Raw genomic sequence first — 25,651 nt, forward strand, 5'->3', positions numbered from 1 at the left:
CCAAAAGTAAATGTGATTTTGCCCCATTTTATCTTCCAAATTATATGACCAGTACTTATTTCCCGAAGAAACTCTGGTGGACAAACATTTCTACACAGGCTTACCAAGTGGCTTATGTCACAGTTTGAACATTACAATTCAAATTTTATATATCAATTAAATGGAGTCCCGTGTCACTTTCATCCCAATGATGGGAATTGCCTTATGAGAGACTGTTGCATCGCTGGATTGATGAACTACTCCTTTCGATTAACCATTTTTAAGTTGTACACCAAGGTAGCCAGGCTAATCCTTGCTACTTTCTTCTGTGGAAGCTCTCAAAGGCGTTGGGTACAAATTACCTCTACCCCAAGATGTTTGTGAACTGTTGCAGTGCAAACTGTCGATGAAAACGCACTAAAAAAAGGTCTGGACAAATTGTATTAACAAATTGATGTATGTAGGGTGTTAAAAGAGGCTTACGTCGAGGATTTGTGAGTTACTGTATTACGAAAACCGGGACAATTATAGTATTCACGTGTAAAATTTTAAATAATTTGTACAAATACTATAAAAGATTAAATTAATTGTTGTAATTGTTGTAAACTAGTGCGGGTTGAATAGCGTCTCTCTGCAAGAACCCTTCTAGAAATAAAGGAATATTGACTTTTTGACGCGTCTAGGTGCAGTGTTGGTGCTAGTGATGATCGACAAGTGAGAGATGTGAAATCCGTATTAAATTCGGTCCAGTGGTTAAGTAGTTCTGTGAAATCATATTCTCAAGCATTAATTCAGTTGACTACAACAATGAAACGGGCAGTATAATTCGTTAATATTTGAATCAAATCAGCTAGTTTTAATCTATTTTAAATTAAATTGATGTAATAAGCACAATTATGTCCAATAATGACAGAAAGAAAGGTTACCAATAAAACGGAAGTGGGAGAGGAGGTTCAATATGCAACGAACATTCAAGATGCGGATGCCTCTTGTCAGAAGGAGGATCCAGGTCCTAATTTGGACACATCTAGCAAGCCAAATGAAGCGCAATGTTCATATTGCCATAAGTGTTTTCTAAGCCAACGAGGTCTAGCCATACATACTAGTAGATGCCACCGCGAATCACTCAAGAAAAATCTATCTTCTTCCAATGCGAAAAGTGCCATTACCTATATTTCAAATATATTAACGCACGAAGCGATTGAGGAAAATTCAACGGACTCAACAGCTAAAATAGGCGAACTGTTAATATTTTTAAAGTCCCATATTCCTACACTCCGACGAGTTCCCCGAGGCGCCAGACCAGCTATGGCTCACTCCTTAAGTGAAGTTCTACAAAAGGTCACGAATACTAATAGTATTGATGCTTGGCTAGATCTTTTAATCTTCCCTTATGTGGTTCTCTGTATTCCTCCATATGCCGAAAAACTTACCAACCTCACCACATGGGTGAAGCAAAGAATACGAAACTGGTCGGATAATCATCGAGAAGCTTTGTCAGCCGAATTAATTAAATTATACAAAGTTCGTGATTTGTCAAAATCCACATCATTCCACAGCAAGAACATTGAAAATAAACTATCGGACGGTGATGTTAGAGGAGCAGTAAGACTATTAACATCCGAAGACTCGATAGCAACTCCAGATAATTCATTGTTAGAAGCACTCAGAGCAAAACATCCAGCTCACTCACATTTATTAGCCATCCCTGAACCTCCAGAGGCATCAGAATCAGCAACTAGAGTATCATCAGCTGAATTATTGAAAGCAATTAAATCTTTTCCTTCTGGGTCCGCCGGTGGAATGGATAGCCTCAGAGCTTCAATTCTAAAAGATTTAGTTCTATCACACGATTATGAATCTAGAGACCAGCTTATCAATGTTATCAGAGAACTGTTACACCTCATAATATCGGGAAATGTACCTACAACATTGAGACCGATATTCTTCGGTGCATCGTTACTTGCCCTTAAGAAAAAAAGCGGAGGAATTCGGCCAATAGCCGTGGGCAATATTTGGAGACGATTGTCGGCCAAAATAATCTGCTACAAGATGCGCGAATCACTTATCGACATACTATATCCACACCAACTAGGAGTCTGTGTCCCATTTGGGGCGGAAGCAGCAGTACATGCAGCTCGCACATATTATTCTACTACGCACACCCAAGTGAAAGCATTTTTAAAAATAGATTTCAGAAATGCCTTCAATGAATTAAATCGAGATTCCATGTTGCTATCTGTTAAAAAGAATTTTCCAGCATATTTTTCGTACATCTCTCAATGCTATTCTCAACCAAGCAACCTATATATAGGAGATAACACTATTCTATCACAGCGAGGTGTTCAACAAGGTGATCCGTTAGGTCCAGCACTGTTTGCTATGACTCTCCAACCAATTGTTAATAACATAAACGCAGAGCTGAATGTCTGGTATTTGGATGATGGAACAATAACTGGAAATACAGACGTAATACTACAAACATTAGACAACATTCGTACACACGCATCATCAATTGGCTTATCGCTAAATTGCTCCAAATGCGAAGTAGGATTCCTCGGTGCTACAGAAGAACAAATTAAGAACCTCTATGATATCTTTAATAAATCAGCACCTGGTATTCAGCTCCTTACACCAAGTAATGCAGAGCTTTTAGGTTCAGCTATCTCAACAGAGGCACGGAGCAAAATGTTACTAGACAAAACCTCCAAACCAGAATTTTTTATGTCACGACTTTCCAAGCTTTCAGCCCATTCTGCTTTTTATCTGTTAAGGGCTTCATTTGGAATGTCGAGATTATTTTATTTCCTCCGATGCTCTCCATCTTGGAAGGAAGATGCCCTATTGGAAAAGTATGACGATACTCTTAAAACTGGTCTGGAATCCATCCTCAATTGTTCTCTTAATAACAACTCGTGGATACAAGCTTCTTTACCAGTCAAAAATGGAGGCCTTGGAATCCGTCGCGCCACAGATATGGCTAAAACGTAACAATCAGTCGGCTTGGGACGAGCCCATCGTTAATTGCCATGCAGCTTCTTTATTGCAGACTACAAATAACATCGAAGATAAAGCCAGACTTTTAGCGGTCATGTCCCCAGAAAACGGAGCATGGCTTCAAGCTCTACCATCACCATCTCTGGGCCTACACCTATCCAATGAGAGCTTCCGAGTATCAGTTGCACTACGGATGGGAGCAGATATATGTGAACCACACCACTGCCCCATTTGTAACACCTTTGTAGATAAAAAAGGATTACACGGTTTGTCGTGCAAAAGCAGCGCAGGCAGACACCCACGTCATTCAAGTGTAAATGATATAATATTAAGAGCATTAATATCAGCAGAGATCCCAGCAGTGAGGGAACCGATTGGATGCAGCCGATCTGACGGAAAAAGACCCGATGGTATGACATTAGTACCTTGGAAGAAAGGAAAGGCATTGATTTGGGACTTCACATGTTCAGACACCTATGCCCCCTCCAACCTACAATATGCCTCAGTACAAGCTGGACTCGTAGCTGCTCGAAGAGCGAAAGAAAAAAGGAATAAATATAGCAATCTACTCGATAACTATTGCTTTGTCGCAATAGCAATTGAGTCTAGCGGTTCTTGGCAAGAAGGAGGCCTCAAATTTATAAAAGAAATCGGCCACCGTCTATCAATTAAATCAGGAGATAATCGAGCAAAAAGTTTCCTGATTCAACGCATAAGCATAGCCATTCAACGTGGGAACGTGTCGGCTATAATGGGAACGTTACCCACTAGTAAAGAGGTAGAAGAAGTCTTTCTTCTGTAATTGCGGAGAAGGGAGGTTAGGAGAAAAAACAAACATCATTGGTGCATCAATTTATGTAACAACCGAGCAAGGAGTATGAAGAGACAGCTCACAGTCCATAAGTTTATATATATATAAAAAAACAGCATGAATGCTGTACCGTACGTCAAGACAGTGACATAATATGACAGGTTGGAGCCTTTGAAAGCAGAAGATTTAGTAGTACCTGCCGAACATCATGGGAACAAAGTACCGAAGAATAGATATTTACTGTTTCATTTGAAATTTTCATTATAACAGTTTTTTCAATAATCAAATAATGAATTGTGAATATAAATCCTACATAAATATAATATATTGAAGAACTCCTTAACTAAATAAATTACTAGGAAGGCAAAAAAAAAGATTAAAAGAAGTTAAAATCGGTTAATTCAGTTTGAAAAATCCTGTATATTCTTATCCTCCTTAGCTAATACCAGTAATAGCTAAATTGTACCTTCATGTGATCGTAAGATTCACGGCTTTCAAGTGGTTCCCAGTTAGATTACTGGTGGAGGTATAGAGTTTTCGGAATAGATCTAGCATCATGAACAGAGTTGTGCATGAGAAGAGACGAGACAGAATTTTCATGGAGATTCGATACGAACAGAAGTCTTCCAATAGGAACATATAAGTTTTTCGAGATGAGACAGAACTTTCTGGATACAATTTCGAACTCTTGCCTCAACTCTTGCCTCGTGTGCATCGTAATTATGAGGAAATTCTGAATTAAGAGGAGGGAAACGCTTGTCCAGAAAGCCAAAACCATGGCATTGAGATCTGATAAGTTGATCACCACCATTCATTTGAATGTATGATATAAAGAGTGGCCTAATTCTTCGAAAGTCTTGCGCTCGTTTTTTTTCTTTTGTTTGTAATAATAATAATAATAATAATAATAATAATAATAATAATAATAATAATAATAATAAACAGTATTGTACTATTTAGCTGGCATGGTTGTAGGAAAAAGGACCACTACTAATTCCTTCCTCAAGTCTTCTACAGTGAACAAAAGACATTTCCATTATAAATTGTCCTCTCTAGACTTGATGATGATGGCATATTGAATTACTAATAATGATATATAGTATTGATAAAGAAAATTGTCGCAGGCAGCTTCGAGAAAATAGCAATTTTAGAATTTTGTTGTAAGCAAACTAAGTCGTAGTGCATTATTACTCAGCTCCGTGAGAGAGAATCGAGGCAAAAATCTGATCCGGATTCGTGATCCAAAACGGATCACATATGTTCAATTACATTCAAGTCGGGAAGTGATGGGGTCAGGGAAGGTTTGAACTTAATTACGATGTTTCTCAAACTACGCCGCAACAGATCCAGTTATGCGAATGGGCGCATTATACTTCTGGAATATGACGTCATTAACCGGAAGGAACATCTGGACCATAGGAAACACATGGGTTCTTAAAATAGTGAAACGGGCAATAACACGGGCTCCTAAAATGACGAAACTGGCAGTGACGTGACTGGTAAGTATCAGCACGAGACCCACTGAAACCCAAAATATTAGCATCACAAAGCTGACGCCATGTTTTATGGTTGGGCGGAGACTCTGTGGATCATATGCTTCGTTGGGTGATTTGAATACGATGAACGATGAGCATATCACACTTTTCGAGGCATGTATGCAGCATCATTCACGTCGCATTAAAGTATGATGGTTCCACCCGTGCAATCTGACTCCGTATCGACCATATCGTATAACTCGCGGCGGACTGTGATTGTCGATAGACAATATGAGAGGTGCTGCTTAGTTCTTCTGTCACTTGTACCGCAGTCGCACGGGCACAATGATTCTCAGCTTTGGACCTGTCACTGAAGGCTTTCTTCTGTCTACTGTTCCTTTTTGCCAATGTGGTTTTGTAATGTGTTTTGTAGACCGTCAGTATCTTGGACACTGTCCCTCACGAGACACCAAAGACACTTGCTACTATCGCCACTTTCACACTACATAATCAAGCGAGATCAATTTGCCCATATGGAAAGCAGAAATGTCATCCATCCATTTTACACTAATACTGTCTGGTCAATTCATTGACATTCTACTGCCCTTGACGTAGTACGGAGATTGTCATAACACCACCATCAACAACCCGACGCTGAGGTTGTCGCCTTACCGTTATCAACCCAGACATATTTCAAACTCCAAGTGTTTTTGTTATTTTTATAATTATCTGTATCTTTCTTTGCACATAGGAAAGAAATTTAAAATAGTTTTCTAGTACATTGGAATCATGAAAAGTAAATACAGGGAATACTTTTTTTTTTTTTTAACAACAGAAATTTCTTCATTACTAGGCTTTCCGAATATACAGTCTGCATGTGTATTAAATGTGTCTAAATCTAGATCCTAATGGTTTCCGTTAATACTGAGAAAACCTATTGTTACCACTTTACCCATTATTTCCAGTATCATTTTAAAAGTGTTCTACTTATGCACTGTGATATAAATATTGGACATAGTCATTTCAATGCAGAAATCAATAATAACAAATCAAATGCATTTTATACCAATTTTAGTTGGGATTAAAATATTGGATGAAGTTTACAGACAAAAATATTAAATCGTAATTATCTAGAAATAGTCCCATATTAATGGAATATTTGTGTCAAAATCTGAAACTTCTGAAAATGATTTAAAGTAACATGGCCCTTCGTAGTGAGAAGTTTGTAACTACATGTCGTCTACCAAGTTTAGTACTGTGACAGGGTAACTAGCAAGTAACCTCCCAAGTACTGACCTATTAAACTGCAGTGATGTTATGCCTTCGCCAATTTTCAAGTTTAAAAACGCTGATTCACAAATACGTCGAACATTTTACTATCTTTCTTTCGTGAATGATATTTCCCAAAGTTATCTGAGTACGGGGTTCCAGGAATAGGTCCAGCTGAAAACTTATCACTTCTTTAAAACAAGCTTTAATCATGGATAAAATCATAGTGAGTTTTCTACTGACAATATTCTGTGAGAATGTGAACTTAGTGGAAAGGAAATATGTTGAACAATTTCTACGATCTGTTTGGATTTTAAGAGATCCTTATAGAGGTTTTTCGATTTCAAGACTGTATATTGGGTTTCGTTTGTAGTGTAGGCTATTTGGTAGATTGGATAAGTGTGTTTGATAGTAAAATTGAGCCAATTATGCATGTCCAGTCTTAGAGTCCAAAAAAGATGAAGCTTCTAACATGTCTCTGTCAAAAAGTAAAAAGTACGAACGTAGGATCTCAGGTTCGCATAACGATGATTCGCATAACGATGTGTAATCGCATAACGATGATTCGGATTCCACTCTAAACTCTATATCCACTTCTCATATACCCTCAATGCTGAATAGGATGCTAAACTCCAATCGAATCAAACCAATCAATAAATGCCTTACTCACATGCAATCCATTATACATATTTCATATTTCTTTGCTGGGTTGCATAGGTTTCAGGATAGTTCTCAAAATTCAGAAAATTCACCGTTTAGTGTTAGATGTGCGCAACTAGATACGTGTTTTTGAGGTGGTTTGGGCAACTAGGATGCTACTTGAATTAAGAAGTATCAATTTCAGTCCAGAAACTAGATTTATCTCCGGTGTGGACATTAAGTTTCCCATGTTGGGGCTACAGAAGGGCTACAGACTGCATGAACTAAGAAGAGCGAACTTCGGACCAAGAAATCCAGAAATAATGGTTTTAAGGCAAGGGCTTCCATAAGTGGAATAAAGGGGGCAATGGCCTCCTTTGTCACTCCATTTTTTTTACATATGGGATATGAAAACACCACAAGGAAAATAAATATTTCATTTTCATATAGACTTATAACTTGTCAATCGGTTTGGAATCGTAATACGTTCTATCAGGACCATCCGTACTGAAGGCCAGTGCCTTGTCCCTTTGACTACACAGGAGCTTAAGTAAAATAGTATCTCAACTTTTTAAAACAGATTTTTTAAAATTTATTATTCACGTAAACAGTTATATCAAAGCAGCCACATATTGTTTATACTAACACGTGTAAGAGCTGGTAGCATCGAAAATATTTTATTAAAATTTTGAAGTTTTGTTTCGTTATAATAGAGGACACGAAAGTAGTATTTAATCTTTAACAATTAGATTTGTTTTTTCGTCTATATATTAAAATGCTAGGTTTATATGTTTGTCTCCCCAATTTTTCGATAATGAGATCTCGAAAACCACAAATGCTAGAAACGTGCCGTTTTCACTGGTCGATTCCAAATTTTGTGTAGATTGTACAGTTCTAATTGAATATTTTTAAAAAAACATGGCCGTTATTTCTTTTTTACATTTTTAAGACTACACTCGAAGTGTTGGAATTTTAAAAAGGTAAAACATCATATCCTACGCTTTATGCATTCCAACGCCACGTAATTGTATACAGGAGTAGTATAACTCTCAGGCGTTTTTCGTGCCCAAATGATAAACAACGAAGGATAACAATTCCTCCAGTCAAAGATGAAAGAAAGAAAACACTAGTCATACATGAATTAGAAACTCCAACAGCAAGTAGGCTCAAATCTTGCAAACGATTCGAGATATTGAAAAAAATCTCCCCTTTATGGATCCCTTGTAGATTTCTATCAAGACGTATTTCACTTGTGTCTGTAAAGGGACATGTATAGATGTTAGGAATGACAAGGAGATTCATACTCATATTTTTCTATGTGAATGATGTTCTGTGTAGAGTGCGCAGAGCGTTCACCCCTGGTGCAGCGGGTCCCTGGCTCGATCCAAACTCGCACCAAGTGAACTTTGTGGCGGACAAACACCGTGCGCGTAGGTTTCCTCAGGGTTCTCCCGTTGCGTCCCACTTTCTTCATTCCACCATTTCATTAATTTCTCATCATCACCGTCTCCTTTAGCCTACACGACATAACCGTGGGACGTAAAACTCAAGGATTTCATTTCTTTTTCTCTACTTCCGGTTTACCGTAACTCGTGGTTCGGATACTACGTTAATCAGTAGGTCCACGTTTCATATAGCCTCACTGCTGAACGGGACGTTAAACTCAAAATCAACTCAACTCTTTTTAAAATACAGGGCAAAACAACTGGCCACCCTACCCCTGCTTAACTGGCTTAGTAGACCCTTCTAGTTGCTTTAGGATAAGGGATAGGACACTCAGACCGTCAGATCGATTAATTGCTTCACGTCAGTGAGTCAATGCCAAAAGATGAAACCCAGAAATGTGTACACACAGAGGAATGTGCACTAACTATTCAACTATTCATTAATGATAATAATAAATCAGGTCTTTGTGCAGTTATTTCTCACAGTTCTGTTTTTCAATGTTATATAGTACCGGTATACGTTTCTATATATTGCAAATACAGGAAGATGGTAGTGGACCGTTATCATTCGAACAATATATATATATATATATATATATATATATATATATATATATATATATATATATATATATATATATATGTGTGTGTGTGTGTGTGTGTGTGTGTGTGTGTGTGGTGTGCATATGTCACCCACTGAGAGTGAAAGTGGTCGGCCGGTCGGAATGTGTGTCGGGTCAGGCCTCACCCGACTGCTCAAACAACAAACAAGATTCTTCAACATATACTAATGTAATGCATGTAGCACTAGTAGTAGTAGTAGTAAGGTAAAGAGAGTGATCGCGACTGCCGCTGGCTTGAAGAAGATGCTCTCAATGCCACGTGCTGCGCAGGAGCCGGCCAATGGGCGCTCTTTGCGAATGAGGATGAAAGTTTTAGATCCCGCCCGCCGTATAAAACTTGTGACTATTGTCAATTCTCACGTGTTTCCCGTTAGTGTTTTGATTGTGTTGCGTTTTTTTAATAAGTTGTATGTTGTACGGTATATAGTGCCTGTGCCTAATGAAGAGTAAACGTCTGCTTCTTTCACTGTTTCTGGGTGAGTAATATCGCCCTGGACGATTCCTCCGTCTCCAAACGCCGTTATACCTTTAGAAACTGTAAATACTAATCTAGAATTCTTCCCTGGTATTTACAAATCATTTTAAATAACTGGATTTTTTAAAATCAATTTAAAGGAGTTATTTTTTTCGTACATTCTGTCAAGATATACCCCGGTGTAAGTTATGCAGATGTTTTTGTTAGTATTACTGGTGCCTCAACATATTTAAATTGAAGTTCACTCAATGGTCAATTGGTCACTACTTTTACACGAGTCCGATAAATCTGGATTTGATTTCCGATGCGAGTACAACCGTATTTTTTTTTTTTAAGTAATGGTGTTAAATACCTGCGTGATTTTTCTTTTTAAGCTCATTGATTTAAATATGAGAATTGTTTTATTGTTTTCTCTGAAATGAACTGAAATTTTGATTACATGCTTTTACTTCTTACTTCAAGTTTAAGTTAAATGTTTCTTGCTTTCTCAAAATGAATTTGCATTAATTATCTAGGGTTAGGATTTTTAGGTGTGTACTTTTTCCTTTTAAGAGCAAGAAAAGGTTCTCATACAGTATCCATTAATACCAAATGTTCTCTCCGGATGGAAATAGGGCATAATTTTCCAGCATCTTTTTCCTTCTTTTTGGACCATTTATCCCTTTTTCTCCTTTTGGACTCTTTTTTCCTTTTAATTTTTTCTCTCTCCTTTTCACTATTACATACTATCTAGAAATTTTTATAAATAAAAAAGTTAATTATGAATTATGAATTGTCTTTAAACAATCAGTTTTTGTAGACGAAATTTACAGGAAGGTAATAATTGCTTTTTGTAACCACTTAATAAGGCAAACTACCTAATTTTTCGAAAAATTCAAACGAATCCCAGGAGCACTGTAATGATCACTGTATTGAGCCCCGAAAGTTACAAAGAATGAAGCAGAAAATATCGAACTCTGATATGAGAGTCACACTAGATAAAACCACAGACACAATTGGACAGATATGTTTTGAGCATTTTGATGTTCCCCATCATAGGTAACGAAATGAAACCCTTGTTTTGTAAGATGTATGAATTGGAGAGCATTAATGCCAGTACAATGCAGCATTAAATTCGTAAAAAGTGTTATCGTTTCAAAAAGTGTATACTGCCCCATCTGTGGAACTGTCGAGTTTCTTTTGGTACACGTGGTTTGAATTCTAATTTCATTGGAGATGCAGAATTTTCTTTGTTGACCGAGTATTGTAAGGCAGTTGGATCTCAGTTTCAACATTTGCGTTTTGTGTACCCCTTAAGCAATACCAAGGTTCTGAAGGACGGGATCTACAATTAATGTGGACCCCAAATCACGACCGGGTTTTGAATACGGTGCAGTTGGTGAGTGTACAGATCATCATGCAAGTACAACTCTCAGAGCACTTGGTGCTCCACAACCACACGCTCTCGCTTCTAAGAGATATGAATTACAAGATCACTTTACCAGTCCCCGCTGTAAGACGATTGGGAAGCTATATAAATTGAGAGCTAGTGATTTAGGTCTGGAAACAGAAATAACAGCAATAAAATGAAACATCACTGACGAAAAGTCCCCTCTCAGTTTGTAACGTTAATAAGTTTATTTTATAATGGCAGAGCGCTCATCTCTGGTGTGTGGAAACCTTGGTTTGCTTGTAGCTCGTGCCAGGTAGGCTTTGAGGTGGACAAACACCGTGTGCGTGGTTTTCTCGGTATTCTTCCATTTCCTTCCACTTTCTTCATTCCACCATTTCTTTCGATAAGCATAATCATCACCGTCTCATTCGACGTGGCTGCATAACCGTGGGTCGTTAAAATAAAAAGACTGTACAGTACTCATGTATGCTTACTAAAAAATTGTAAGGCAAATTATAATAAATTAACAAAAAATCTTCTGCTATCCCATCATTATTGTGTTACAGGGATGTTTTATGGCTCACATTACATAAACAATTATGTTTGTATTTTGAAGTTTAGCGTTTAAGGTGGAATCCGAACTACGATAATGGGTTCGATAACTTTCCCACAGGAGATCGAACCTGGGACCTTTTACACCACAGATACACGCGCTAGCTGGACGAACGGTAAAATAATGATATTATTATTATTATTATTATTATTATTATTATTATTATTATTATTATTATTATTATTATTATTATTATTATTATTATTATTACTGATCGTTATGTTATTATATTTCATTATTATTTTAGAACCCATCATTCTTGGTGTTATGCATAACTGTACTCTAATGACAATGGAGTAAAAGCAAGTTTGTTAGTAATTCCTTGCAATTTCCTTACTTGGTATGTACTAAAATACAGGATTGCTCAAAAGAATTCCAAGGTGTATAGAATATAGGGAATGACGTTTCCTTTTCAGTCAAACTTCCAGACATAAGATAACCTTCCGGAAATACCTTAAACAAAAATACTCTCAAGAAACCTACTCTGACAAGACCGTATTTTGTCATAGTCAGTGATAATTTACTCGTTACAATCTTCTTTATACAGGGTGTTTCAGAATTATAGAGACAAACTTCGGGAGGTGATTCAATAAATGGATACGTGACGACAAGTCCCTATCAACTCATCTCCGGCAATGAGTAGTTGAGGAGTTACAGACTTCAAAATGAACTTTCTAGTTGAATATTCCGTCAATGTGTACCTACTGTAGACTTGTAACCTGCTTTATCCTAAATCATACGTTTCAAAATCATAGCTACAATAGATGCGCGTGGGAATTCCTTATAAGGCGAGAAAGATTCTTGGTATCACTGGGAAGTAAACGTGGACGTAAATAAGCATGTACACCATCACTGATTACCAACAAACGCTAATTCGTTTGAGGAATCTTGATTCCCTGGAGGAAAACGACGGATGCGATGTTGTGTACCACAAACTTTCATAACCTGGAATCGAATCAAAGACCATGTCACTAGAGGTGAGTGCTTTACGATTGAGCCATTGCGGCCCCAAATTAGTCAAAATTATGTTAACATTTAAATGGGAAAAACTTTTATGCCTGTTTTCAAATATACGTACCGGTAATGGGCAGGGATCTAATGAGGCGTATAGAGTCCAGCGTGTACTTACCTTAAATTTACGATGGAGCACATACGAGCATATATCTAAAAAAAATGGTGAAGAGTATATCTATCAAAAATTCTAGCATTATATCATAAGTACCGCACATTCTGGTTATTTATAGTCATGGCGTATGGTAAAAGACAGGGTGTATAGCAGAGGAGTTTCAAACATGAATGAACCCAAGGAAAGAATAAGAACTGTGATAATACGATCTATTCCTGTGTCAATGAGTTAAACGCTACTTTTGATTGTTTACATTCGTCTGTTGGTAACGATGAGCAACGGGCTGAGACCTTATATTAAAAATGGTTTGAGTTACTTATTTTCTATCTTCAATACTTGTTTTTATTTAATTGCTACTAAGGAGTAAATAAATAAATAAATAAATAAATAAATAGGGAACCTCAACTGTAACAAAAGTTGTGATGTATTAAAATCTTCGATCTTCTTTCAGACAAACTAAAAATATTATTTTCGAAGATAAATTTTTAAAAAATCATTTCATGTTTATCCGGTTTACTTTTTGTATACTGGAAAAAATGTCACCAGTGATGGTTTCAGAGAGTTTTTTGGGAAGGTTGCCGAATTTCCACAGGACCATACCTCCATTCCTGCTCAATCTGTATTACCAGTTCTTTTACAGTACTAATTTTTTTCTTTTAGCTTCCCCAGGTACAATAGTTCCTTATCCCGCAGAGGGAATCACGGCTGGACGCAACAAATATAATCGTAATAAAAGAAAAGGTATATCCTCCAAATTTGATAGAAATACCTTGAAATTCACAAAATTATAGTTTTATTAAGTGACAGTTCCAAAATAATCATATTGTTAACAAGCCTGACTTTAATGCTGATGGTCCCAAATTTGATTGCATGTAGATTTAAGCGATACAAGCACACTCACAGGGGTTCCATGACTAAGTACTGACTACGAATTTTCACTTGTATTTTTAAAGATTTTACAGAATGCTATAGCTCTTAGTACATCATATTAGTTGTTTAAACCAGCTCTCTTGCAGGCGAGAAAGTGTAGTGAGGAACGACTTGTACTGTAGACATATTTTGCATGGTAGTCTGCGCGCCCATCAATTGCACCGGTTTCAAGTTCCGGTCATGGTTAGAAACCTTATTTTTCATGACCTCGTTATTGCATAAGCACGCGAAAAACACAAAAACTCAAATTCAGCTATTTAGAATCTCATACTGTAAGTTTTCCTGTAAAATTCAATTCTGACAAATGCTTTTCAATTACAATGAAGAGTTACGAGGAATACTGAAAATCCAAGAGATTTCTAGTTTAACCTCCGAAAATTATGCACCGAGGCTAAGACAAACGTTAATGATGATAATGAATGAAAATTATGTAATGAAGAAAGTGGGAGGAAGCGAGAGGGACCCGAGAAAATGCACGCATACAATGTTTGTCCTCCAACAAACCCCTCTTGACGGGACGGGACCAGGGATCCCACACACCAGAGATAAGAGTTCTACCACTGAGCCATCGCAGCCCCAACGAGGAATACTATTTATGTTAAAATAGTAATAATATTTCCAAATTAATTCGCAATAATAAGCTACAGTCTCTGTTTTTCTCTTATTCTACAATCATTGCTATTTACAATGAATCTATTGCTATTATAATGCTATGGCTATTACAATGAACCTATTACAATGGATTCATTGCTATTTGCAATGTAAAATATTAAAAATTAGTGCAGCAAAAGCAAGTAGTATGTTTTATGTAGAGTTACTATACTATGCACGGGCTACTATTTTCTTTTGTCACATATTGTAATATTTATATTTTTGAGACCGAAAATTGTTATGTTAATTCTTTCTTTGAAAATAGCTACTAGAGACAACTCGCAAAATTTCTTGTAAGATGGTCTTCCTGAACTAGAGAAATCGTACACAGCAATATTGGGGCATCTTTTTGAACACATGACTCGAAATTCCTGTTGTGTTTTAGAAATGATTCCATTTTTTTTTTTTTTTTTTTTAAGAAATAAAGTGAAACTCAGCTTCGAGTATCGAACATCCAAGAAAAAACTTTTAAAAATTCATAGGAGAATTATTATTTACCTCAGATTAATTGATTGATTGGTATTTATGATTAATAATTCATGGGAGAATCATGATTTACTTCAGATTGATTGATTGATTAGTATTTATGATTAATAATTCATAGAAGGATTATCATTTACCTCAGAATAATTGATTGATTGATATTTATTATTAATAATTCATGGGGGAATTATAAAATTTACTTCAGATGGATTGATTGATTGGTATTTATGATTTTTGTCAACAGCGAGGATGTAGAGAACGAAAAGCATAGTTTACAGTAGAATATGTACTACTTTATATTCTCCCACCAGGAATCTAACCTAGGACCTCCTTCATGAAAGCCAAGTGAGCTAGCCACTAGAGCAGCGAGGAGGACACCAATGATCTTCAATAAAGCGGCTTAGAATATTTTAAAGAAATCCATACTTAAGGTTGTCAATAGCATTCAGAGCGATTAAAATATTTAAGTAAACAACTTCTTATGTTAATATAGAGGGTGGCCCAAAAGGAGGTATACAGTACCGTACCGATCAGCTCATTGCATTTTATATAATTTCTTATTGTTATTCATCAGGTAGACTTACTTTCTTTATTATTTGTTCTTAATGTGTTTTTACTTACATCTTAAGCTCGGGAGAGCCGAAGCAAATAAACTCATAAACTAGAATGATATACATGATCAATGCAGGGGTGTATATCTACTTTCGGGCCACCCTATATGTGCCATAATCGCGTAAAAGAGTCCAGAAAAAGATTAAAAGTTTTATGCTTACTTTGAATTTACAGAATACAGTTTTGCCATACACCAAGGGCTCTGGTAATGCAAGGTGTATCATAATTATTATTAAAATGGCAGCCCCATATCCTAAACCCAATAAAAAAAAGTTTTTGCAACTTAGAGCCCATTACTAAAAACGTTTCCTGCTGTTCTCCCACTAGCAGTTTTTTTTTTTAAAAAAACAGCTAAATGAATGGGTCATTTTATTCAGTTTTACAGGTGTGTTTCGTAAGTATTCTATGGTGCCCTAAAAACCCCAGGGCACGTAACATTACCTAAGAGACAGGTAATCTATTGGGATCGAACCCAAGGTCATTCGTGATTGAGGTGTGTATGGTAATTTTATAGTCATGAGCAGAGATGGTCATCCTCCCTCACTTTGCCCTCATGAGGGCCACCCTCACCCTCACCTCACCCTCATTTTAGTAGCTGAGGGTGAGGACGTTGGAGGGTGAGGGCGATAAAGTAATTGAGGGTGAGTGTGAGGTAGGGTGAGTGTGAGTGAGGATGAGTGTGAGGGCGTCAATGGAGAGTGAGTGTGAGGGCGTCAATGAAGGGTGAGTGGGAGGGAGGGTCAGGGGAGGGCGTCAATGGAGGGTGAGTGTGATGGAGGGTGAGGGTGAGGGGCGTCAATTGAAGGTGATTGTGAGGGAGGGTTAGGAAAAATGACCATCTCTGGTCATGAGGAGGCTCTCGAAGTATATAAAGTGTTGGATGAAAATATTAAATACAATCCTCTTTGTTCTTGTTAACAAATTATAAACGTGTGCAGAATATTACGCAAACGATTCCAAGCGGTTAAAAATAATCTATGAGGGAAACATGGATGGGTTTATGCAAGTGTCTCTGAACAAGCACTATCAATGGGTGATGTCTCCCACCCATAGAAAATCAATGAGTGATATCTCCTATGGAAGTGAAAACCTTACTAATTTGTTAGAATAGTTTGCTCTGAAACTGTTTACCATCTTTGAAGAACTGTTTTCGCAGTGTTCCGAAGTTTCTATTCGTTAATTCAAGTATCACTTCCTCTAAACTCTTCTTCCTATCTTGTCGGCTGTGCAGTACTTCCAATTCTAGAAAAATGTAGAGAAAAATCAAAAACGTACAAGTTTCTAAAACTCAATGCATACGGGTTTTTGAGATTGCTGATGTCAAATTTGATATAACATTTTGAATTTTTAAAAAAACTAGAAACTAAAATAAAAAACGGATCTAATATGGCGGACTTATAATGAAAAATACATTTTAATCAGAATTGGTATTGGATATTTCCGGGGTCACTGATTTCGAATTTCGTATTGCTTTTCAAGATACAAGATAAGGCGGAACCAATATGGCGGTCTTAAAATTAAAAAAAAAAAAATCTCAAGTAAAATTGATCAGTGCTGTAGTCCTAAAATTTTCAGAGGGTATACACTGATTTGAGATAATCTATCATTGTCATAGGAAACATTGAAGGCATTTTTAATAAACAATGTAAATCGTATGTATTAATTAATTCAATATAAAGAATACATTACTGTTTTATAGTCTAAAAGCATTTCATGCTATTTTATTGATGACACTCCTTATCTAAATCACAGCGTTAATAACATAAATGGGTGTAGGTATGGGGAAGGAACCAACTCACTCCAAGGGACAGAAAAGATAGCGCCTGATTATTTTCATGATTCGTATTTGAACACCTGCTAAGAATATAAGAGGAAAATGGTGATATAGTCACTTTATCATTGGAGTCATGGTTCGATTAAATAAATAAATAAATAAATATAAACGAAACAAAAGTAGGAAGTGCTATATGCTTTGAAGCAGAAGGTAAACTCTAATGACTAAGTTTAAGCAGAGGGTATACGTTGTGTACCGCCGTGTACCCTCGACTACAGCCCTGAAATTGGTATTAAGAGGTTTTACAGTTCGTTGATTTCGAATTTCAGATAAATTATTGACAAAATAAATTCATTACCACTTTTTATTGAATATTTTTATTCATTTACATCAAATCATAAGGAAGAAAACTTGCTTGCAATGCGCACCTAAAATCAAATTTATGTATCGCCGTATGGAGGAAGCAAGTCAGGGGCGTCATTTAGGGAGGGCAGGAGGGGGCAAATGCCCCCCCAAGAGTTTGAGGAATACATATACTTTAAACGAATGTCTACTAATATACTAGTACAAAATGTCAAAGTCTTATATCGGTGGTGCTCTTGCCCTCCCCCCCCCAAGTGAAGTCTGAAATGACGCCCCTGAAGCAAGTGGAGCTACTTTTTGTTCTATAGAATGAAAAAACTTAGCGGCCGTAATCGTGAGACGTAAAACTGAAAGATTTTATTTCATTTTCATAAATGAACGGTTTAAAATGTAGGGAAAAATTATTTAAATAGAATCTCGTAGAACTTTTGACTTCTCACAAATTGCAGAACACATAATCGAAGCTGATTACAACTTGCCTTCACACATGCTTTTAACTATTATTTGCTTCTTTCCTTGAAATGCATTATCTCCCAAACGTCGAAACAAAATTTTTTGAACATCCTGTACAACACAACCATTTCTAAAAGCTTTTCTCAAAATATAAGCTATTCAGTATACTTATAAGGTTATAAAGGAACGCTGGCACCATTTGAAAACTCAACAAGTACAGTTTTTAATTTGTAGCATTACATGTTCACTCATGTTTATGTATAACAGCCTTATAAATGTATATGTAATAAAAATCGCCCTTTCTGTTGGGTGATAATAACCGATGCTTAGTGAAGAAAGCATTGTGAACTTAAAAAAAAAAAATCTTGGCCTAATTAGTAAGATAGAATATTCGATACGTACCATAACATTGATTTCACGCATCATAAAAAAATTGAATAATCATCATAGAACACCGTAATAATAATACAATTTCCATTTGATTTATCTGATGCTTACGTAGGTTGTCACCTGTAACAGGAAATGCCGATGGGGATTGTGTAGGCGTTTATGTTGAGGGGAAGGGGGGCGACACTAACACAATGAAACATAAATAACGATCTCATAATTACTTATACACCACTGCCAGCTTAATTCCATGAATAAAACGGCATTCTTTTTTAGCTCTCTTGGCTTGTTTCATTAAGAAATTTCACGCTGGTCAACCTCAAAATAATTGAATTCAACTGCATAACCACTAAGCGAGACGTACCACATCACGCAAACTAAGCGTCAATCTACGTATTTCCTATAAACAACTCATGGGAAACACATGAGAAAAATAAAACTGTACAAAATAGCATGTACCTACCATAGACTTGAAAATATGCGCTGCAATTCTATTATACGACACCTCGTGTTGCTAGCTTTCAATTATATTATGAAGTATTACTATTTATTAATTTGGTTTGTATGATGTATGGATCAAACAGTGCTATGAATATTCTATTTCTTATTGTTCAAACGACTTGAAACCTTGTATTCCCGATAACAATTCAGAAATAAAGAAACCTTAAAAAAATAATCACAATGTACAGAGATATAGAAGTCTAAAATTGGTGATACACCCTTGAATGAAAGTAGAATGGCTTTAAGAAATACGAAAGGAGAGCTTTGAAAAAAAAAAAACATTATGGGAAACGGGGAAAACTTCATGTGAGCAAAGTGGTAACTACATAGCCCTATATATTGATCGACGAAGCAAGGAGTATACCTTCTTCTTCTGTTACCGCTAATGAGGTATGAACTACTTATTCAATAGGATTCAGACATGAGTCAAAGATTGCCTAAATCCTTGATATCACTGTATATTACCAATGAATCAAATGTCTGTAAAGTATGATGAACAGCTAAATATTTAATGTTATCAACATCAAATCTTAAAAAAAGAAAATAAATAAAACCAGTAGTTAAATGTTATTGATACAAGGTAGGTCCGGAAAGTAAGGTTACAATGACTAGTATACATTCAAAAAATTGTGTACTTGACAAAATATTTACTACAACCCTAATTATAGTATTTAATGATACAAGAGTTATTTTACGATACAATTACCACTATTGTTCAAACCCTTGTTAAGTCGAGGTGCTGGATTCTGTATACCACATTCATACAATTCTAGATCCTGCTACTGGAACCACATTTTAACTTCGCCGTTGGTCTCTCCATCGGCTTGGACGTGTTTCCAACGAGATGTTTCTATAAACTGGGTCAAATGCTTTGGAAACATCCATTGAACGCTCTTCTTGTCTTTGAAGGAAACTTATATGACGAAGTAAACTTCATATTTGACGAGATTCTGAATCGGCGCAACCTTTGTAAATACTTGTTACTCACACAATACTTTACGAAGCAATGAGTAACAGCCACAAGAGGAAAGCGAAGAGTTTAGTGAAAGCCAGTGTAGGCAACTTACGTACAGACACATAACTTGTCATTTTACAGGAGTTGTAAACTTACTTTACCGATAAGAGTCGGATCTTTGCAATAATAATTTCTGTGAAGGAACTTTTTTTTTTTTTTTTTTACATGCTGATGTTAAACTATGATTTTCTCTTTAAAAATGATTGTCATTTTTGAGTATGTAATCGATTTTTGTTGAAATATTTTGTATTGAAAAATAATATCATTTAGAGATTCAATTTCTTCATTGCATCAGCGCAGGTCATTCTTCCTTTGTTTTATTTTAAATTAGCTACAAGGACAAGTCGTTGCCGGATCTTAATTCAAGAACCTGGATTTACTTTTCTTTTTAAAAGAAAGGAAGAATATCCCAAAAGACTTTCTCCACAACCATTTCATTGTTCACATGTTTATCCTGTGCTGTTATATGACTCCTCACAGTCACGATGTGCTGCTGGTTGCATACAGCTAAGGTGTTCTCAGAAACCACTAGAAAAGTACATTTTTTTATCTCCCAAATCCGACCTCCCGAGTTAAAAATCAAAAAGAGGGCTTCGTACGCTGTTAGATCTGCTCAAGATCTATCTGTGTACAAAATTTGATGGCCCTAGGCCACTCCTTTGTATACGACATATTAATGGTAAACACACACACACACACAAACACATATATATATATATATATATATATATATATATATATATATATATATATATATATATATATATATATATATATATATATATATATTATAATATAATGTAATCGGTGTAAGAACTATGTTAAGTTGTAACCTCAGTAATGTAACCCCTAGTAGGAAGAAAGCTTTCGGCCAGTTGGAGCATGCTTGGTTGTTGGCTTGCACTTGAAACGCATGCTTTCATACAATCTGCCTTTTCTTGTACTTGCAAGCACTGCTTTAGAGTGTCATGGCATCACTGGTCGTTCATTGCTTATTGACTTGACTTGACTTGTAGAACGCTTGCGTCAAGTTCGAATGGAACACTAAATGCAAGGTTGCCTCCATGTAAATTCATTACTGGAATCCAACTTGCGGCATAGCATGCTTCTGCGTTTTCCAATCAAGTTGGAAACGCCTATGTTAAAGGATCTTGTTACGTGTGCTCTGACCCAATATTTCAAGAAAAGTGAATATTCTGCGTTCTTCGACACCCAAAACTGACAAAAGATTACAATAAACTTTAAAATCGTCATCAATCCTACGATTTGCGTTTCATGGAAATATTGAGCATATTTGCTCGTTAGAGTGGCTAGTTCATTTCTCTTTGGTTCCAAACCGTGTATTCTATAGAAAACTGAAAATGAAGGAACTCGATCTAATTGAATGAAAATTTCGATTAGGGTTACTACAGAATTCTGACTAATCATGGCTTAATTAAGGTAATAATGTGGCAAGCTAGGCGGTTGCCAAGGCTGCAAAAATAAGTCCTATATTTAAAGCCAATTTATTCTATAATACTCGTACACTACAGATATTTTGCTCATTTAGTATATTATTGGCGGTAAAGGGTAGTCATGGACGTTAGTTTGGAAAATTATAAGTAGATATCACACCGCAAAAATTGTTCGAAATTTTTAGTTTTACGTACCATACTTATGCTCTTTACGATAAAAGAGACGATAGAGTAATAAAAGTGAAAGATTATGAAATAAACGGTGGAATAGAAATGTGGAAAGAAACGGGAGAACCCCGAGAAATGGACACGATGTTATCCACTACAAATGGATATAAACTGGAATTGAGCCGAGGATCTTTCGCACCAGAGACAAACGCTCCACCACTAAGAGCCGTCGTGTACCACTCGTAAATTGTTTGTTGCAAGTGACACCATTGTGTCTCACTAGTATTGCCCTGGCTTCATTATTCAGATACTCAGCAGTCTATAATCACAGATTTTCTATCAATAAATGTCCCTCAGAAGCTAGTTTTGACTTCACAGAAGGTAATCAATTCATTAGCTCGGTCTTTTTATTCACGCATGTATAAAATAGTGTACATTAATTTAGATGAATTGTCCTTTAAAAAATTACATATTCGTTAGATTAATATTGTTGTATTTATTACTAGAAATACCTTGTTTTCTTGTTAAAGTCTAGCGTCCCTTTTCACACCAAGGCTATCCGAGAATTCTCTCCCACCAGGAATCAAACCGCGAACCTGGTGCACCAAAGATGTGCACTAGCTACTAGACCAGCAAGGAAGACCAAGAAATACCTAGTGTCAGTGTTCTTAAAATTGTTCAAATGTTTTCTATTCCAGTAATTATACAAACACGTATTGACATATTCAAATAATCGTTCAAAAATTTATTTAAACAAATATTCGTAAATCGAATATTTTATTCAGATAATTCTCTTCGTCTAATATCCTAATATCAGATTCGTTTAATTTTATTTTAGTAAAATTATTGCTAATTTAACAAAAATAAGCGTCATCATATCGTTGTAAAATTAAGCATCACTAATGAATATTTTTTTTTTTTAAAGTTTAACGTCCAATGTTTATGATTCGAGGATAAGGGAGACTGTGACGATAATGATCAAAATGGTGAAATGAAGAAAGTGGAAGGAAACAGGAGGACCATAAGAAAACCCACACACACAGTGTTTGTTAACCACAAATTCCACTTAGCAAGAGGGAGATAAAACCAGGGACCAGTAGTGAGCGCTCTACCACTGAGCCACAGCGGCCCCCATGATTAGATTTTGTTGGTTAGAATATTCTGAGGTAATTATTGTTCTAAAGATATTTTGCTGAGCAAGAGTCTCTCTGGTATGCAATAAGCTATTGTTCGATATCTAGTTGTGGAATTACTATTTCAATAATATTAAAAAAAAAATAGCTCTGGAACGTGTGTTAGTGTTTATAATATCTTACGATTAAATTAGTACATATTTCAAGTTCTCCGTTTACCTAGCTATTCGAGTCATTTTCCAGTAGAGACGGATAGGATTAGGTACAATTTAATTTACCCGTCTTCTTATTCTTTCCTCCTAGGGATTAACCTAAATTCCGATTTCTTTTTCAAATTAAAACATTGATGCACTATGTCAATACGTGTTTTCGAAATTGTGATACTACTTTGTTTTAGTTGTGCATAAGGAACACATTTAAGAAATACTACTATTCAATGTATAAAATGGTTTTAAATCCCATGTTTTTGACGCATTAACAACTAAGCAATTTGCTTATTTTTTTTTGGGGGGGGGAGACAGAAATAGCACGAAAAGTATATAAAGATTGTTAAATCTCCAAAATGACTGGTTTCCTACCCATATTAACTAAATATTCTATCGGATAAATACAGTAGAACTTCAAAAATACTAGTTCCTCTTTCGTGTATTTGCTCAACAGAATTTATTTGTGGGATTATGTCAATTAAGAATTATGAATATATATATATATATATATATATATATATATATATATATATATATATATATATATATATATATATATATATATATATATATATATATATATATATATATATATATATATATATATTTGTTAATTCATAGATACAAGTCCAATGCAAACATAAAAAGGTTGTAATAATGTCCAACTTGCACATTATTTGATCGCATAGAAGGTTAAATTTTTATGTACAACGTATGTATATTTGTTAAAGTTTTATATATAATGAAATATCATCATATTTACAAAATATCCATTTAATATTTTACACTTAGTTACTTCTTTTTCCTCTTAATTTTCTTAAACTCTCCTTCTTGTGAAGCCAATGTTCCTAACAGATCTTTCACCTTCTTCTTTCTCTCCATATCCTTCTGGATTTGTTCCTTGATCTGGTGTTTAGCTAAGAAAGCACTGTCTCGTCTGATCTCTCTAATTGCACCTTTCATTTCTCGTTTATACTTATGAAGAAGCTTCTCTTTCTCTTGGCGCTTCTTCGACATCACACGATGTTTCTTGCCATCAATCCGGTATTAGCCATGACTTCCAACAATGTATATATATATGTGTGTGTGTGTGTGTGTATTCTTAATTGACATTATCCCACAATTAAATAAAATATTATTTCAGTGAAGATGGTTCACTGAATTTTTAATGGTGAGGTGGTTATATATTATTATATTATGTCGAGAGCGATTATATTTTTTCCCTTGTGGTTAACTTTAGACAACAACAGTTTTAGCAATTTTATTATTAAATGGGGTCTTCCTTCCTTTTTCATTCATTTTGCACAAAAGGCCGTGGGAACAAAAGCTTGTCTTGAATCCACATCGTTCAAGTAAAGTGCTCTACCGTGTGTGTATGTGTACCATTGTATATCTTCCGTGATAAAAAAAAAAAAAAAAAAAAAAGTGTCTGGTTTTATTTAATTTTTCAACGACACAATACATGCAGCAGAATATCACCTAAGAATTACTGTATACCTTATGTCTCTCTCTCTCTTTTTTTTTTTTTTTTAAGTTAGAATAGAGGTGTTCCAAAGAGGTGCGGATCGTATCGGATTATATTGAGTAATGTTGGGTTAGCTTTCATAACCTCTATTTATATTTTGAAATGAGATCCATTGTAGTTTTATGGCTTGGTGCGGAAGACCTGGGTTCGATTCTCGGTGGAAATTCATGTGGTTTGGATTCCATGCTAAGCAAGCAGTAGGTTTACGTCTCATATAGCTTGTATGCTAATGAAGACGGATGATTAATGCAAGTGAATAAATATGAAAATATTGGTGGAATAAAATGTGTGAGGAAACAGAAGAATCTCAAGAAAACCCACGGTCACGATGCTGTCCACCACAAACTCACTAGCCCTGCCTCGAACCAAGTACCTTCTTCCACTCTATCACTGAGCCACCGAAAAATTCTGACGTATCAGAGCTGAGGTAGTCAATAGTTGAAAAATTAAAAGAAAGAAAGTATTAATTATTTTGTCTTATAGGAGACAAAAATCCATCCATAAAAATATTAGTGACACAATGAATTAACACAGCGGGTAACATCAATTACAGCGACAACACTGGGTTATCATCTTGGACATACAATAAATAAACAAACAAATATAGAATATGGTATGGGATATAGTTTCATTATTCTCAAAATTACAAATCATCAAATGGTTTCTTAATCCTAAAATACATTTTTTAATCCCATAAATAGAATATGATAAATGAAATGGAATGAAATCTCTAGTTTAACGTCCTACGTTTATACGCTGAGAGGGAGACGGTGATGATGTTAATGAATGAAATGGTGGAATGAAGACAATGGGAGGAAACAGGAAAACCCACTCATAAGGTGTTTGTCCACCACAAAGTTATCTTGGCGCGAGTTGGAATCGAACCAGGGAAGACTGCCACTGAACTACCGCGGCTACAGTGTAAGCCAAGTGTAAACCAGTAACATTAATACTATTAATTTAAAAACTAATGCCTTATAACCGTAGTAGTATCCTTTGCAGAAGTCGTTAATCAGAAACAGTAATTCACTTTTAGGTTTTCTTTATCTCTTGTCAATTATGTATATTGTAACAGGAACTTCACTGTAAAGAACTCTTCATATTATAACGAGGACGTTTGGTAGCATTTCAACTTTAATGGAATCATTAGAGGAAACTACGTCCGTAGGAGA

At 35.7% G+C, this 25,651-nt stretch overlaps 1 protein-coding gene across 1 annotated transcript in view; it reads left to right on the forward strand.

The window, feature by feature from the left end:
- Nucleotides 1-9,604: 9,604 nt before the first annotated feature.
- Nucleotides 9,605-25,651, forward strand: part of LOC145673106 (uncharacterized) — a 137,550-nt gene continuing 121,503 nt past the window's right edge. The window contains exon 1 of the mRNA XM_081742475.1: nt 9,605-9,714. Coding sequence (XP_081598601.1) covers nt 9,678-9,714 — 37 coding nt within the window. The 5' untranslated portion in view covers nt 9,605-9,677. The remainder of the gene's footprint in view (nt 9,715-25,651) is intronic.

This window comes from Thermobia domestica, chromosome 16, assembly GCF_964235325.1.
Source record: "Thermobia domestica chromosome 16, izTheDome1.hap1.1, whole genome shotgun sequence".
In the NCBI taxonomy this organism is placed as follows: domain Eukaryota; kingdom Metazoa; phylum Arthropoda; class Insecta; order Zygentoma; family Lepismatidae; genus Thermobia; species Thermobia domestica.